General features: G+C 39.3%; 1 protein-coding gene across 3 annotated transcripts in view; it reads right to left on the reverse strand.

Moving 5' to 3' along the window:
- Positions 1–14156, reverse strand: part of TRIM55 (tripartite motif containing 55) — a 52217-nt gene extending 38061 nt beyond the window's left edge. The window contains exons 1-4 of one of the 3 annotated variants that reach the window (XM_060775401.2): positions 13842–14155; positions 12429–12601; positions 6585–6756; positions 3854–3949 (exon numbers count right to left, since the gene is read on the reverse strand). In XM_060775401.2, the coding sequence (XP_060631384.2) occupies positions 3854–3949; positions 6585–6756; positions 12429–12601; positions 13842–14009 (609 nt within the window). In that variant the 5' untranslated portion in view covers positions 14010–14155. Of the gene's footprint in view, positions 1–3853; positions 3950–6584; positions 6757–12428; positions 12607–13841 lie in introns of all 3 variants that reach the window. The other 2 variants (XM_060775403.2, XM_060775402.2) reach the window with 2 other exon arrangements.
- Between the last annotated feature and the right edge of the window lie 3128 nt (positions 14157–17284).

Below are 17284 nucleotides of genomic sequence, written 5' to 3' on the forward strand. Positions count from 1 at the left end.
CCAGAATCTCTGGGATTATGTATGGACGCATACATAAGCCTATTAAATGGTGTGAAGGTGAAAGAACTTATATTGCAATTTTGCAACCTAATTCAGAAAGTAAAGAGTTCAGTAAAGTGAGCCCTGAGTGTAAGTGAGTCACTGTTGGAAAGACACGACATTGGTCTTGGAGATTTCTTTGACTTCTTGGTGTATCATTGCCTACAAACCTTTGAGGTGTCCGTTTTGTTTAGGTTTGTTAAAGCGTCGATGTTGAGGAGTCTCTGCTTTGGTGTGATTCTAATTTCTACAGCTAAGTTACTTGAAAGGCTCATTTCAGCCTGCAGACTCCTGATAGCAATGGATTTCATCCTTGTAATGCAAAGGCTTTCTGACAACAAAGTTTTAAACTGTTAATATATTTTTCCTAGGGATTTTAGAGGCTTTGAACCATCCTTGGTATATTATTTCCTTTGCTTTGGCAACATAAGAAACTATGATGGATTTTTCTGCTAATTAGAGCCATGAGATGTTGAAACTGAAGCCTACTTTACCTCAGGTTTTCATTTGCAACCCTTTATTTGGGGATGGGATTTTGAGAAGTTTAAGTTGATTTCTTCTTCTGGTAAATAAATGCATTTCATTTATAATAGCATCTGTAAACAGAAGTACGCAGGAGCTACTGTGGATATTTTGTCAGACTATATGCAATTGAAGGCAGAGCTATATATGAAAGGGGAGATAATGTGATTAGACTCTTTTGCCATTTAAAGTACACACACACTATGTGTGTGTGAGAGACAGAGATGGGGGGGGGGGAAATCTGGGTATATGAATCACATCCACATAACTGGGAATTTTAAAAGCTTCCCTTTCTGACATTTTATTGATTGGGTGATTGAATGAATGTATTTGTTATTGCTTTTCAGCACAGAAGGGCTCCCAAAGTGATACCTAATGTAACATATTTAGAATAGTCTATCAGGAGAGATGGGGGAAAATTAAGTTGATTTAACCCCCACCCCACCCCACCCCCAGTTTTATACACAAAAAACAATGTGAAAAAATAAAGTTTTTAGTATCTGCCGCAATCTTAACAAAAAAAGAACAAGTCTGAGTCACTTCTCAACAACTGAGGCCTCTTCCACACAGCTGTATAAAATACACTTTGAATTGGATTAAATGGCAGCGTGGACTCAGACAACCCAGTTCAAAGCAGATATTGTGGATTATCTGCCTTGATATTCTGGGTTATATGGCTGTGTGGAAAGTAGTCCATTGTCTGTTTTACCCTACAGGAGGTCTGGAAGGTCTCTAGAAGAAGGGTCTTTATCAAAAATCCTAAATTCAAAATTATATATTGCAGACTAGCACAGGGACAGGAATGATATCTTTAGTCTGCTGCTTTTCCAACTTCAATTTTCTACCTCCCCAAGAGAGCTTTTGGCCCTTTCCATATGCAGTCACAACCAGCAGGTAGACTGATTTCAAGATGTAAATTCAAACAATCTCTGGGTTGTTGTAGGTTTTTCCGGGCTATATGGCCATGTTCTGGAGGCAATTTTTCTCCTGACGTTTCACCTGCATCTATGGCAAGCATCCTCAGATGTAGTGAGGATGCTTGCCATAGATGCAGGTGAAACGTCAGAAGAAAAATTGCCTCCAGAACATGGCCATATAGCCCGGAAAAACCTACAACAACCCAGTGATTCCGGCATGAAAGCCTTCGACAATACATCAAACAATCTCCTCCAGTCTGGAGGTGGAAGTCTGAACAGTTGCTTTAGCTTGAAAATGAAATGGAACGAAACAGGGGAGCTGCATATGAGCGATATAATGCTAATCTTGAAATCTTATCCTGAACTTGCAATGCCATTTCTTGTATCTTGAAATTGTCATGGGAGGAGTGGCAGGTTTCAGATGCCCTTATTGACCTATCTGGAATATGTGTTCAGAGTTAGCAAACCAGGTGGTGTTCCAATTAAGCCCTGGCACTCTCTAATTGTTGACTCTCCTGGGAACGATGACTCTGGTTGTAAAATGGTAGCAAGTGGTAAGTCATTAGCCAAGGTCATGTTGACCTGGCAACAGAAACTATTTGAGTAAAGCTTTATTCTACAATGTTGTCAGTCATTGCTTTAACTAGATCATCTCATTTAATACCAAAACATACCAAGAAAGTACAGAATTTGCTTTTCATTTATTTAACCAGTGCTGGCCACACCATCCTTAGCCAACATCTAAGGCCTTGGCATTGCAGAAGTGACCGTCTGGGCAATTGTATTTTCTTCTGCAACCTGGAGGCAATCTTTCACTTGGGATCAAGAATTTAATTTCTCACAACACCTCAGAGTGACACTATATGTCATAACATTGTGGAGAATTTAAGTATAGATCTGAATTACTAAGCACTGACTTTTGAGTTGTTGGTAAACATCACTCCGGCTGCTGAAATCAAACAAGGCTATCAACGTTCACAATAAGCCACTGTGTGGTTCTTAGTCTTCTCTTTAAAAATAATGTGGTTGATCTGATTTCATAGACCAAACACTCTTAGTATTGACTTGGAGTGGTAACTGGACCAAAATCCAGAACAATATGATAAACAGTATGGAAACAATTTCCAGATGGCAAGATCTCATAAATAACACAGAGCTCAAGAAATGTTACTTTTTTGAGATGACACCACTCAGAATCTTCTTTTACAAGTTCAGTAATAATATGACCAGATAGCTGTGTTTGTCAATTGATTTTTTTTCTACCCAAGGAGCACACTCTCTCCTGCTTACAGTGTGGACATAGGGGGTTCCTTTTAAAAATATTTGTTTTGGACTCATTGATTCAGCTAAATTAGGGGTATCAAAGATAGACTTGTGGATGTCTTTCAGGATCTCCTCTTTCCTTCAAAATGTAAACACTGTTTTCTGCACCACAGTGTACAATTCACATTCGTAAAGTCTGACATCCAAGACTGGAATCAGCATTTCCAAACTGATTCTTTTAAAGTCAGCATGATCATTTGGGAATAAATAAAGTGTAAACTGGAGCTCAGATGAAAATTCCTCACTCCTCTCTGCATTTCCATCCTCTCTTGCCACAGAAGGTGTGGCGGGGTGCCCTTGCCTGAGTCATCTGGGCTTGTTTACAAAACACGTCTCTGGCCTTAAAGGCTCTTCTGTCATGGGACACCTTTGTTATTCACAGCTTCTGCTTGTTGCAAACTATAAACAGCATGATTCATTTAACCAAATTGGTTCCAGTAGCAGCCATGATAGGTCTGAAAATTATTAAGATAAGACCTTCAATTCCATAGATTGTGCAGGATGCAAAGGAAAGCAAGCCTTTGAGCAGCACAGGGCCCTTCAGTTAGAAAGAAAGACACTGTGCAATCCAAAATCTGTCATGATTCATATATTTAACCTAGACAGCACTAATAAATTAAAGGTTTCAGCTAACGCATTTTAAGTTGAACAATCATATATGTTTTTGCCCTTGTGCCAAAATAAAGCACTGAGCTGCTGAACTTGCTGCCCGAAAGGTTGCAGGTTCGAATCTGAGGAGTGGCATTAGCTCCTGCTGTTAGCCCCAGCTTCTGCCGGTCTAGCAGTTCAAAAACATGCAAATGTGAGTAGATCAATAAGTACCACTCCGGCGGGAAGATAACAGCACTCCATGCAGTCATGCCAGCCACATGACCTTGGAGGTGTCTATGGACAATGCCAGCTCTTCGGCTTAGAAATGGAGATGAGTACCAACCCCCAGAGTCGGACACGAGTGGACTTAATGTAAAGAGAAACCTTTACTTTTACCTGCCAAAATAAGTATGTTAATTACAACTACACTGATAATAATAAAATAACTAGTTATTGCTTACCTCAATTGTTCTACAAGTTTCCTCCAGCTGAGATACTATTCCTTGTACTCTGTCATTACTTCCCACCAATACTGCAATGCCATCACTGAGTTCAGACTGTAATGAAAAATAAATGTAAGTTTTTTTCTTTGGGAGAATCCAAAATACTGTTAGTCTGTATTTTCTACTTTAAAATACTTTCCCAACCAAACTCCAGTTTTCTGAAAGAAAAAAGAAACCTACTTTAAAAAGTCTAGGAAAAAACCACCCTGTAAAATACTTTATGGCAACAAAAGTAATGTAACTTTCTTCATTCAAAATGAAAGGTGCCAATGCAAAAGAACTCGTACTGACAGTGAAGTCCAGAACCTACTCAGAAAGTAACTTCCCGAGTTCAACTGGACTAACAGTCAAGTATGTATAGGACTACAGCTGAAAACCTGTGTAAGAAAATCATGTGTTTTTCATTTGATTTGCAAAATTGTATTGTTGTTCTGTGATTACTGTGAAAATTAATTTTTGATATATATGTTCATGATATTTCCACAGATATCTTTTATTATGCACAATTTCAGGGAGGAAATGGGCGGAAGTCCTGGCCTGCAACATGGCCAATATTCATAATTCAAGACAATCCAATGGGACACTTTCTCCCCAAAAGCATTTTTTCCAAAGCAGCTTTAGTGTTCACAAATAAATGCAATTATGGTTTCCATCCCAGAGGCTGTACTTGTAAACTGGCTCTGTCTAGTGGCAGTTCCACTGTGCTTCCAAGAAACTGAGCTCTATTTCTCATGAGGATATTCCAAATAAACAGCTGTTTAGTGAATGCTGGGTTAAAAATAAACAGAAGTTTTGCAGATGGCAGGCAAGGATTCTGGATGCACAGCTGAGTGTCTCTATCCCCTGCCCAAAGAATTAAAGGCAAGATAAACTCTTCTTTATTAATAAAAGTGCAGTTCTAAATGTACTGATTTACAAAAAGTGGCACATTTACAAAAAGTGGCATGTTATCTTTTGTACATCAAAAATTAGGGACAGAGTTTGATACTAGCAGGTCACACTTAAGGATGGATAAAGGTTTCATGTGAAAACAAAAATAATAAGATATACGTAGGGTTAGGGTCAGCAAACAATATCCTCAGGTGACAAATTCCTGCCTTGGCTCTGCTTCTTAAACCATGCTTCAGTTTTATGAATAGTAGGTAGTTGGAAAGAAAGCCATCTCTTTTGTTTCCCACATTGCCTCTGGCCTACCTTCACTCCAGGTAGTCTGGAAGATTAAACTGAAACCCCACTCCAGTTATAGGGAGACCCTGGAAACCTCCATGTGCACTTTCTGCAGTGAAAAAAACGAAACGGCAGCTCCACCAGAGTGCAGCTGTTTTCCTGCTCCAGCTACAAGATTAGCATATTATTCTGGTGACGGGTTACCTGAGAAAAGGCTGAAAAAGAAAGTTGGGGTCTATTCCAAAACACTTCATTTGTCTTTGTAACAGACCTCAATCAATGCTTGGTCCCAATCAGGACCTAAAATCTTATCCTCACACTTTACTGCTGTTCTGTACCCCAAGTTACAATGTTCTATCTTACATTACTCTCTATCCCTAATGTTGCTATTTGACTTACACACTTTATCCATCAGCTCTATCCTCACAATTGATTTGCACCAGTCTGCCCACCTGTGCCTAGAAACTGATCATTGGTTGTTGGTTTGATAGTTGCTCTTATATTCTATTATAATGTTGTTGTTTTATTCTGTTTTATGCTGTTGTTTCAGTATTTTAGTGTGTTATATTTTAACTAAATTTCTTTGGGCTCATCCCCATATAAGCTGCCATGAGTCCCTCCGGGGAGACGGAGGCGGGGTATAAAAATAAAGTTGTTGTTGTTGTTGTTATTATTATTGTTATTGTTATTATTGTTGTTGTTGTTGTTGTACAGGTATATGGGAAACACTGGAAATGCCTCTACATGACAACAGCTGCATTGGGTGGACCATAGTGTATGAACTGTTCAGCTTGGTGAAAAAGAGATTGAAGGGTGGCAATATCACATTCTTTAAATACTACAAGGGAGGCAATAAAGCAGAGAATGCAGGCATGCAATGGTTTTATGTTACAGGTGGGTAGATTTTGACTGAACTTTAGAAAGAACTTTTTGAAAGTGAGAGGAGTTTGGCAATGGAACCAACTAAAGAGACATGTTGGAGTTCCCTGTGAATGTCTCAAGGAGATGCTTTAGTTGGAGATCCTACACTGATCACGGAGTTGGACCTGGTGGCAACTCTTTCAAATCTATGATTTCATTTCATGATTCTATAACAGATGCTCAATCATTTGATCTTATGCTATTGTATGGACCATCTCCATCGGTATCATTAATTTCTGGTTGTGCTGGCAACTTCTATTGGCATAGAAATCTTTCCAGCATCAGGTCAGTCTACATAGGTTGCAGAGAGTGCCAAGAGATTATTTGAATCTAGGAAAACCAAAAATATATTTCCAGGGCTCAGGACTTCAACAAGAGGGCCTTGGCAGAGCCTTTCCATTTTTCTGTTTCCCACTGAATCACTTCCTTGTGCTTTCGACCGTTTGTCTTGTAAATGGGATAAAGGGAGCTGCAATTGCACAACAATAATAGAGGACTGCAGGAAAAGATATTTAATTGTGGTTTCTTATTTTAAAAGTTGATAGATTTTGGGTCCTGGAAATCCATTAAGAGGAATAGGAGTTGTTTGTTTTTCTTTTACCTTCTGTCTTTGGTAAACATTTGTGATGGGAGCAACTTGGCAATCTTTATGAGCACCGAAAACTTTGCACATTGAGCATGTGGGCACTTCACAATTCAAGCAGTAAATATTGATTTTCTCATCTTCATGCTCTTCACACATTGGCTGCTCAGGTTTTCTTTCCGGCCTGCAACTGCAATTAATGAAGAAGGAAAGCAAGAATTTAATTTCCAATTAGAACCACTTAAAGATCAAATAACATGGTTTATAAGACATTTCCTTGCCAGATGATTTGCTCCTCTAACACACTATCTTCTTTGGCTTCTACATTGCCATATAAAATCCAGATTATCTGTTTTGAACTGGATTACACAGCAGTGTAGATATAACCCATATAACCCAGTTCAAAGCAGATGATGTGGATTATCTGTTTTGATAATCTGGATTATATGGCAGTGTTGAAGGGGCCATAGACTAGGATTTGAGGCTATCTTGTTTGCAATATAGGGCCGTTCCGCACAGACCTCAATCCTGGGAGGAATTGGGATATTATATCTCAGTTCTTCCCAGGATTGAGCCCTCATGGTCACCCCAAACCTCAGGCTTTCCGGGGGGGGGGGGGATTGGCTACAAATCCCCCTGAGTCAAAAAATTATCTGAGGGGCCCGGCTGCATTCTCTGCCCCCTATGCCAAAAGCTCCTGGTGCATCTAAATGATGCGTTGGGCAATGGGGGAGAGACTCCCCTTGCCCCCAACCTCCAAATGCATCATTTTGATGCACCAGAAGCTTTCTCTGGAGGAGCTTGAGCATGCCGCCAGGCCCCTCAGGTAAGTTTTGGAGAGAAATGGGAGACTGAGAGGGGAGGATGCGGGTGCCATGCCCCCAAAACTGGGATTGCTGTGGGGATTGACCCCCTGGATCGTGAAAGTGGTCCCAGGAGTCAATCCCCTCAGGTTCCACACCTGGAAAGATCCAGATCTTACATTAAGATCCAGATCTTTCCAGGTGTTTTATTAATCGGGAGTAAACTGGAAATCCCAGTTTACTCCAGATTAATTTGGGTTTACCTGAGGTGTCATTTTCATGCCTCAGGTAAACCTGGGACAGATCCCACATTCAAGGATCCTCTTGTAATATACTCAATATACTGAAACCATATCCCAAGTATATTACACAGGATTTCTGTTTGTGGCATAGTTCCCTTTCCCAAGGGATTATATTTTAAGCAGGATATCTCAGAAGCTATTTGGAAGAGGGCCAAAAAAGCTTACTAGAGAGAAGAGCTGTTTTTTTGGAACAATGCCTATTCTCTGAAATGCTGAACTGTCTCCATTTGGCTATAACATGGCTTCAACTAAACCAACTAGCTTCTACGACACCTCATAAAATTCACAGGCCTTTCCTGAGCTACAAACCCAATAGATGTTTCTAACTTCAAACTATCTATAAAGCCCTCTCCTCATGAATATCTTCCTAGCTCTCACCCAGCTTTGTGCTTTCAAAGGTCATCGCTTGTTAGGGAAATCAGTTTATTATTGATTCTAAGGCCCCTTCTACACTACCGTATAACTCAAATTATCAAAGCATTTAATCCACATTATCTGCTTTAAACTAGATTATATAAATCTACAGTACCATATAATCCAGTTCAAAGCAGATGATCTGGATTTTATATGGCAGCGTAGAAGGGGCCTAACAAGCGCCCCAGTGAAGGTTCTTGGATGTCAACGGTTATAAGTACAATGTTCCAATATTTTGTGTTCATTCATTTAATTGATACAAATATTATAATTCAGCATCCTGAACAGAAGAAGAGCCCCTATATGATCTCTAATATAGAACATAAGAAGACCACCAAAAGGAGAGAACATTCTCTTTAGAGATGTTTTGTTTTTTTAAAAAATCCTTTAACCTTGGCATGAATTAATCTACCATAGCATTTGGCCAATCATTCACATTCATTTCATTGTTTAATAACTCAATTCATTTCTTAATTCTAAAGTTAGTGCTGAAATTCCAACATTTCAACCCTTTAGTTGAAAAATAAACTAAGGTGATCCTTTCCCTTAGAAAACTTCCAGCTCAGTTGATAATTTAATTGAATGTAAATAGTTGACATCTTTGTGCAAGCATACAAATATGGTTTAATGAAAGGTACAACTTGAGCGTGGTGATGGCGGGAGCAATGAAAACGTGCCTTTTCTAGGACACTCTTTGTCTTGGGGCCAGTCCTGCTCTCTTCATCCCAGCTGCCGCCTTTTGTTTCCCCAACTGCCTCATTTCCCTTCTTTATGCTACTGCAGATGTTATTCTAAAGCTTCACAGAGAGAGGCATCTATGAATTCATCATCTAAGAAGCCCATGGAGACAGCCCCATCCTCAGAGACTGCATATTAACAGCAATTATGGGGGGGGGGGGGAGAGAGAGATAAGACAGGAAGAAGGAAGTGAGCAGCTGGAACCTAGAAGGTGTCAAATGGCATAGATAAGGTTGTGCAGTTCAAGTGCCAATTCTCCTGATAATTAGTTTAGCTTAAGGGACACAAATGAAGGTTAAAATAATCCTTCGACAAATCCTCCTCCCTTTCCCTATCTCAGAACCTTTACTAAATCTAGGAAGGACTGTCTAACTATTTTTGTTCTCCTTTCAATTGCAAGGCCTTTTATTCCCTCAAGGGAAAATACAGTCACATTCCATTTGATTTTTAACAAATCACGAAAACTGTTATAGTAGCTTCAGATATTTCCATGTCAGGGTGAAGCTCAGCTCACATGGATTTCTTCCTTATTTTGTAGCAATATGGAGGTATGTAAAATGTATCTTCACCCCTGGTGACCAGAATACCCTCATGAAAGCTGGAAAGTTAAATAGCCTCTGTGTATCTATCTATATATGTTGTGTGTCTATAGCATTGAATGTTTGCCATGTATATGTACATTGTAATCCGCCCTGAGTCCCCTGTGGGGTGAGAAGGGCAGAATATAAATACTGTAAATAAATAATAAACAAATATTTGTTTAAGTGAAAAAGTATGTATCTCTTAAGAGGAATAAGGAAGGGGCCATTCGTGTTTCCAGTGGCACGGAGTTCCACAGCCTAGGAACAGCTACTGAGAAAACTTCCCTTTGTGTTCAACTACCTCATCATTCCTGATATATCATTGCAACCCTGAAATTGTGAGGAAATGTATAAAATTTTATATTTCAAACTAATTTAAATCGCAGAACCATTACAACTGCAACAATACACTGGAGACGTTTCTGCTGCCATGATGCTAAGCACATTTACTTAGAAAGAAGTACCATTTTATTGTAGAATAGAGAAAAATATGTAAAAAGTAATCCAATAATGAAATGACCTATGGCAGCCATGTATATGTATGGATGTTTGTTCCCAATTAAAAAAAAATATAAAAACAACAGAAACAACTAAAATGCTGCAGTAATCAGTATCAGCACTGATAGGCTGAGTGTACCCAATACAGCCCAGATTTGGATGCCAAGATTCTTTGCTCATGTTCCCATCACCTCCTGCTTGCTCTCTGATTTATCATTCAGGTTTGGTGCTAAGTTTTGGGGCTCTGGGCCTTGTCCCACAAAGTTCAGCCTACCTAAACACCAAGCAGAAGGACTAATCTGTGCCTGAAATCCAGAACTAATAACTTCCAACTTTTCACAGATCAATACCGTGACACATGGCCAAGCAACATCCAAGATTGGTCAAGATAGCAAAAGTTATTGAAGAGAAAGGCCAGCAAGGCTAGGAAAGAAGAGCCTCTCCTAGGTCTAAAATGGTCCGGGGGTTGGAGGGGAGATAACATGTCAAAAGTGCCTCCCATTATTCCTAGAAGAAGTAGTTTTTATCTCAAGGGGCCTGGGTCACACAAAAATAGCCTGGCAGCCAAATGCATCTTGGGGGTTACATTTTCCCACTTCTGGCTATGAACAAGGATTATTTGTGTACTCAACTACATAGATGTATGGCTGCTTCCAGTCGTCTTCCCAAGGGAAACAGAGGTACACCCTCCTTGGTGTCCTTCAGCCAGTAGGCAAAGTCATTTGGGCAGGCTTTTAGCAAATGACTGATTGCCTAGAAGCAGGCTTTTAATGGAAGGGGACCGTATTTTTATTGCGGTTCTTTTAATTGCTTTAAATCCTATTACTTTTTAATATTGCAATGTGTTTGATTGCATTTTTATACTTTTTTGAATTTTTATTTGTATCTTTGAATCTTGTTGTATTTGAACTTCCAGAGATAGATGAGTTACAAATAAAAACAAACCCAAAATATTCATCAGATGTGAAGATTAAATACTGAGGTAAAGCTGAATATTGTTTGATGACAATTAATTCCACAAAGCACACAAAGCTGACATTCTATAGTAAATATCTGTAATAAATATAGAACCTTGTGCAACAGCTACAAATGGATGATAAAACTTCTCATTAAAAAAAGGTAAAGCCAACCAGTTTTACTTCTTGTAAAACAAAGCGTAACTAATATCAGAAGTTCAACAATCAAGAATTATGCATGCGGCGTTCTGTGTGGTCCCTATCTACTTGTACATAATGAAGCCTGTTGATGATGATAACTATAGCCTTTTCCTTTTATATCTAGGTTAGTGTTTCTCAACCTGGGAGAGGAGGTGTCAGAAGGGTCACCAAAGACCATTGGAAAACGCAAATTTCTAATGGTCTTAGGAACCCCTTTGGCTGGGAAGGTTGAAGATCTCACTGCCTGTTTTTCTCTTCCTTTTTGGAAACAAATGGCTGTAGTGGCCGGTCTCTCAGCTAAGGGAAGTGCTGTTCCTGAGACTCCAAGCAGGGTGGGGAGAGCAGACATGCTTGGTACATGGCAGCGTAGTGCAGATGCATGGGCAAGAGAGAGCATGCAAGGGTGGAGGAAGGCTCGCACCAGCAAGTCCCTTCAAGGCAGGTGGGAAGCACCTGTGTGACGTGGGACTGAGAATGGCCCAGCAGCATCAGAGGAGCAGCAGAAACAGCTTCGGTAATTTGTAACGCTATTTAATAGGGAAAAAATCAGTCTTTTGTTTTTTATTAATGCTCCCATTAGAAAATGCATAATTGTTTGTGTCCGCAGTGCTCTATGGATGTAGATGACCTATAACTCCACAACCCAAAGTCAATGCGCACCAAACCTTTCCAGTATTTTCTGTTGGTCATGGGAGTTCTGGTGCCAAGTTTGGTTCAATTCCCTTGTTGTTGGAGTTCAGAATGCTTTTTGATTGCTCTTTGATTTCTGGTGAACTATACATCCCAGCAACTACAACTCCCAAATGACAAAATCAGTCATTTTTGTCAGTATTCAAATCTGGATGTATCAGCTATTTGTGCCAAATTTCTTCCAGTGAATGAAAATACATCCTGCATATCAGATATTTACATTACGATTCATAACAATAGCAAAATTACAGTTATGAAGTAGCAACGAAATTAATTTTATGGTTGGGGGTCACCATAAAATGAGAAACTGTATTAAGGGGTCACAGCATTAGGAAGGTTGAGAACCACTGATCTAGCTGTAGTTATACACTTTCATGCGACAGAGGAAAAAGGGGAGGGAGGAGGAAGAAGAGGGAGAGGAAAGTTGGGATGGGGAAAGAGGCACTGGGTTGCTATGAGTTTCTGGGCTGTATGGCCATGTGACTCTGGACATGAAAACCTTCGACAACAAAAAGAGGCAGTTCAGCAGTAGTTCAGTTCTACAATTCACGTTATTTGAATACCCTATAATTCTCTTTTTGAGGCCTTAAACTATCGTAATTTGTTTCCATGGGAAATGCAACCAATGTAGGAACTGCATCCACAGACATTCCTTCAAGGACAGAAATTGATCTATTACCTGGCAGATTCCTGCTTGTATATATCAATTATGTTTTCCACCAGCAGATTCCTCTGAAGGCCATAGACGCCATGTCTGTCTAGAACAACTTCGTGCCTGCATGACGGACAGCGGAATCGACCTCCTGAAGCCACAGTGGTGCCTCCTCTCATTGGCAGATACGGGTTTGAGGCCTGTTCTTGCCAAGGAGTAAAAAAGATTGTGGAGTCAAGCATGCATTCATTCACAGATATTTCCTGCAACTGCTTTCACTTCCATATTGTAAGATGCATGTCAGACTATCTGCTTAAGAAATGATCACATGCCTTTGTGTTACTCATTGCACTTTAATCACTGTTGGATAAGGCAGAGCTGTCAAAACATTTCATTTTGGTGACACACTTTTTAGACATGAATCATTTCGCGACACAGTAATTCAGTTTTACTGGACAAAGTTTTTAGTAAGGATTTATTAATGACATGTTTTATTGCTGCGGTTATGATTTTATGTATATTAATGTTTTTTAAATTGTACTTATGCTTTGTGGCACTGAGTTTTGTCATGTAAACCGCCTCAAGTCGCTTGAGGGCTGAGAGGAGCACAGTAAATAAATAAATAAATAAATAAATAAATAAATAAATAAATGAACCAGAAGTTAAACCAATCCCTTATAAGAGATTAAAACATACATCAATTGTAATAGTGAAATGCATGGTGACATGTCATCCCATGGAAACCTTTTATTTATATGTCTTCGATATATATTGTTACATTCATGCAAAACATCTACATATTGCAGTTTGGAAAGTCCTGGAATAAGATAATCAAAGATAAACTTACCTTAACCACCAAGGCATAGTCCAAAATGCTATCCAGTAAGTACAAAGGGTACATTGTTTCCATTTTGTTTATGGAAGGTTCGCACCAGCAAGTCCCTTTTGTTTAAGGATTCCAAGTTCATAAGGTAACAACTGGGTTGTTGTGAGTTTTCCAGGTAGTATGGACCTCACAACCTCTGCGGATGCTTGCCATAGATGCAGGCAAAACGTCAGGAGAGAATGCTTCTGGAACATGGCCATACAGCCTGGAAAACTCACAACATCCCAGTGATTCTGGCCATGAAAGCCTTCGACAATACAAAGTAACAACTTCTTGTAGAGATAAACTTTCCATTCTTAGAAGTATTGGGGAAGGACAGGAATGAGTTTATATTTTAATATCTCTACGTACATTAAATAATTATAATTCATTCTAGATCAATAGGGTGGGGAGCATTTCCACATGCAAAGGATCCAGAATCATACAGCAAATAACAAACAAGTGTCTTTTTTCTAATTCATTTTTTTTCTCATCTAGAGAAAACCCTTTTTATTAAACCACCACATCTGATTTTATAATCTGAAAGGTTAAATAATTCCAAAAGGTCAACTTACCTGGAAGATATCGCTGGCACATTTTCGACATAGGTTGTGCTGACAGGGGAGGATCACCACTGGCTTAGAAAACATCTCTAAACATATGGGACAAATAAGCTGTTTCTCTAAGTTATCCATAGTTTCTTGCTCTTTGGAGAAAGACTTGTAATTAAGAGAGGTGCTCATCTCCTAGAGAGTCTGAGGAACATAGGCTCAGAATCAGAATGCGGCCAATGGGTTTCCGGGTTAGGTCCCCTGAAAAAATTCCAATGCTTGTGAGATCAAATGTCCTTTGAGACTCTTTCCCTGGATGACATTGTTTTAATGGGTGGAAGGGAAAGCAGGGAGCTGGGCCTATTTTAGAAGCAGAGCGTCATTGGCTGCCATACTCACTCTCTCCATATATGCATCTGTCACAAGGACAGATTTAGACAGGTGACAGCTCACTGGGGTGAAAGAGCAACATTCTTGTGTCCAAGAGGAATGGGGGGGGGGAGCATAGGGGAGGAGGTGGAGAAATTCAACAGTTGCCGCTGACACATGCACCACTCACTCTTTTGGAAAAGTTGAAATATCATGTTGACCATAGAATACAGCCTGGTTGTTAATATCTTTACATCTCATTGTGGTAAGAAAAAGCAAGGAGCAATTCAATAAGCATACCCTAAATACTCATATATATGTCTAGAAATTTTAGTCAAAAAGTCAGCTCCAAAAATGGTGTCATCTTATCCATGGGTCAATGTAAGTACTGTATATTAATTTTTCAAAAAACTACCACCTACTTCTCTGAATAGAATGGTAAAAGTTAAGAGCTTGGTCCATCCCAGGAAAACCTTAAAGAAGCACTGACCTCTTCTACCCTCTACACTATGGTGCTGCTTCTGGACTTTTTGATTGCCTGCACGGGGAAAATGGTAGTGGCAGTCAAAGGCCCTTTAAGTCAGTCCTAGTGTTTTCTTTTCTCCATGGAATTATTCTCAACTTATCTACATGGGGGGTATCAAAATCCACAATTCTTGCCCTGAAAAATTATGCAGGAGGTTGGCTTATACTCGAATAGATATACGATAGAGTCTTGCTTATTCAACCTTCGCTCATCCTATGTGCTGTATTATTCAAAGCAGTCTGTCTCCACAGCTGTTTCAAAACATTGCAATGTTTTGGTGCTAAATTTGTAAATACAGTAATTACTACATAATGTTACCATGTATTGAACTGCTTTTTCTGTTGATGTTTTGGTGCTTAATTTGTAAAATCATAACATAATTTGATGTTTAATAGGCTTTTCTTTAATCCCTCCTTATTACCCAATATTTTTGCTTATCCAACATTCTGCCAGCCCATTAATGTTGGATAAGTGAGACTCTACTGTAGTACTACTACTTTCTAAAACTAAAGTGGGTCCAAAAGGCAATTTTCTGGTCCTGGAACCCACTCAAATAATGATGGATTGCCAAAGAACAAACCAAAAACACGCAGAAGTAACCAGACATTTGATTATGGCTTTGGGGGATCCCCACCCCCTCCCCCTGCAAAAAAACCCTGTTGAGATGTGTAAGAAAGGCCTTCAACTATTTAATATATGAACTTCTGAAGGCTTCTAGAAGAATAATCTCCCCCCCCCCCCTTTCATGTTTTTTAATCCAGGATGTCTGAAGAGGAAAAGGGCCATAGATGTGGTGCCAGGGGTTATTCAATATGACCTTGACAGATTGGAGATCTGGAGCAAAGCTAATAAAGTGAATCTCAGAAGGGTACTATATCTAGGAAGGAAAAATGTGTAAGATTAATGGGAGAAAAAAACAACACTTGTGAAAATGATCAAACAATTTTAGCAGATTATAACAAACATTATTCAATAGTATAATGCAGTGACTAAAACAAGCAAACAAACAATGGACTGTAGGCTGCATCAAAAGGAATGTAGCGATCAGATCAAGGGAAATAGTGGAGAAATACTTTTTCCAGTTCTGAATAACAGTTCAATAAGGACAAGCTGGAATATGTCCAGAGGAAAACTGCCAATATGGTAAAAGGTCTGCAAATCAAGTGCAATGAGAAATAATTTTGAGATCTAGGTATGTTGAGCCTGGAGCAGAGAAACTTAAGAGGTAATATGATAACCATCTTCAAATATATGGAAGGATGCCATGCAAAAGATGGAATGAACTTTCTTGTTGCTTTTCTAGAGCCTCAGATATGAACTATGGAGTTCAATTACAAGAGAAGATTAGAGATTCCACCTCAATATTAGGATGAACTTGTGTACTGTTCAATGGTAGAATAGATTGGCTTGAAGGATGGTGAACTCTCCTTTTCTGTGGTTTCTAAACATAGTTTGAATGGCTCTCTCTCAGGAATCCTTTAATTGGAATACTTTGTGGTTTCTATATGATTCTGTGTGCTTCCAGGGTTGGACTTTGCCTCTTATTAACCAATTAATTGCATATTTCTAATGTCCAGAACCTACTTTTCTCAAATGGTATATAAGGCTTCAAAAAGTCTCTATCTCTTTTGTAGAAAGAAGTAAGATGTGGAAACAAGTTCCACAATTAGTTGTGTGAACCAGTCTTAGTAGTGGCAGATGGTGTGGCAGATGGAAAGATGCTCCCTTTGTAGAATAGCACTGAGGCAGGAAGCCCCCTATGCTCTCACCAGTGCGCAGTGTGGTAAAATAGCATAAAAGGATGTGGCTCAGTTGGCTTTGTACTCACACATGGCTGACCAGCGGTGTCTATTGCTAGATAATGGTAAGCCAGAGGCCCCATCCTCCTCTTCTGCCTCAAAAAGCCAATTGGCAAATGTTTGCTTCTTTCTTCTCTTGATCTTCTTCCTGTCATGCTGTCACACCTGTAGATAGTGTTGCCATAGAGAAATCATACTTAGCTCTTCAATAATATTCTTCATAAATAAGCTTTCTCTGTAGTTTTTTAAAGGAACAGTTCCAATACACTTAAAAAGAAAAAAAAACCTTTCAGTGTTTTCTAAGTTCAAGTACTTTGGAAAAATAGCGAAGATGCACCATTTTTATTGGCTGAGCAGAGGTGATAATTCTGCCTGGGTTATACGCCCATAGTATAATCCCAATGATTAAGTTCCAGCACTGGGACACTGCTTTGTTTCTGTTTATTGGATGCATGGATCCCTCATAACTTGGCACTTGTTGCAAAGTTATTTTTAAAATGACAATTTCCCAGATCACGTCTGGCATGTGAGGCCTAATCTTAAAGCAAGCCATCTGTGCTGTTACTTGCCAATACTTTATCAGACAACTGTACAAGCAGTATGTATCATGTCTATGAGTTTAAGTGCAACATCTACTTTACTTACTGTAGCAGGCGGTTGTATTCGCATTCATCCTGTACATACCACTTGCACATTGGGTCCATTTTATTTGCTAATAAAATAGCTAGGATAGCTAGCTAGCTAGAGAGAGAGAGAGAGAGAGAGAGTAAGAA

The sequence above is a fragment of the Anolis sagrei genome, chromosome 4 (assembly GCF_037176765.1).
Source record: "Anolis sagrei isolate rAnoSag1 chromosome 4, rAnoSag1.mat, whole genome shotgun sequence".
NCBI lineage: Eukaryota > Metazoa > Chordata > Lepidosauria > Squamata > Dactyloidae > Anolis > Anolis sagrei.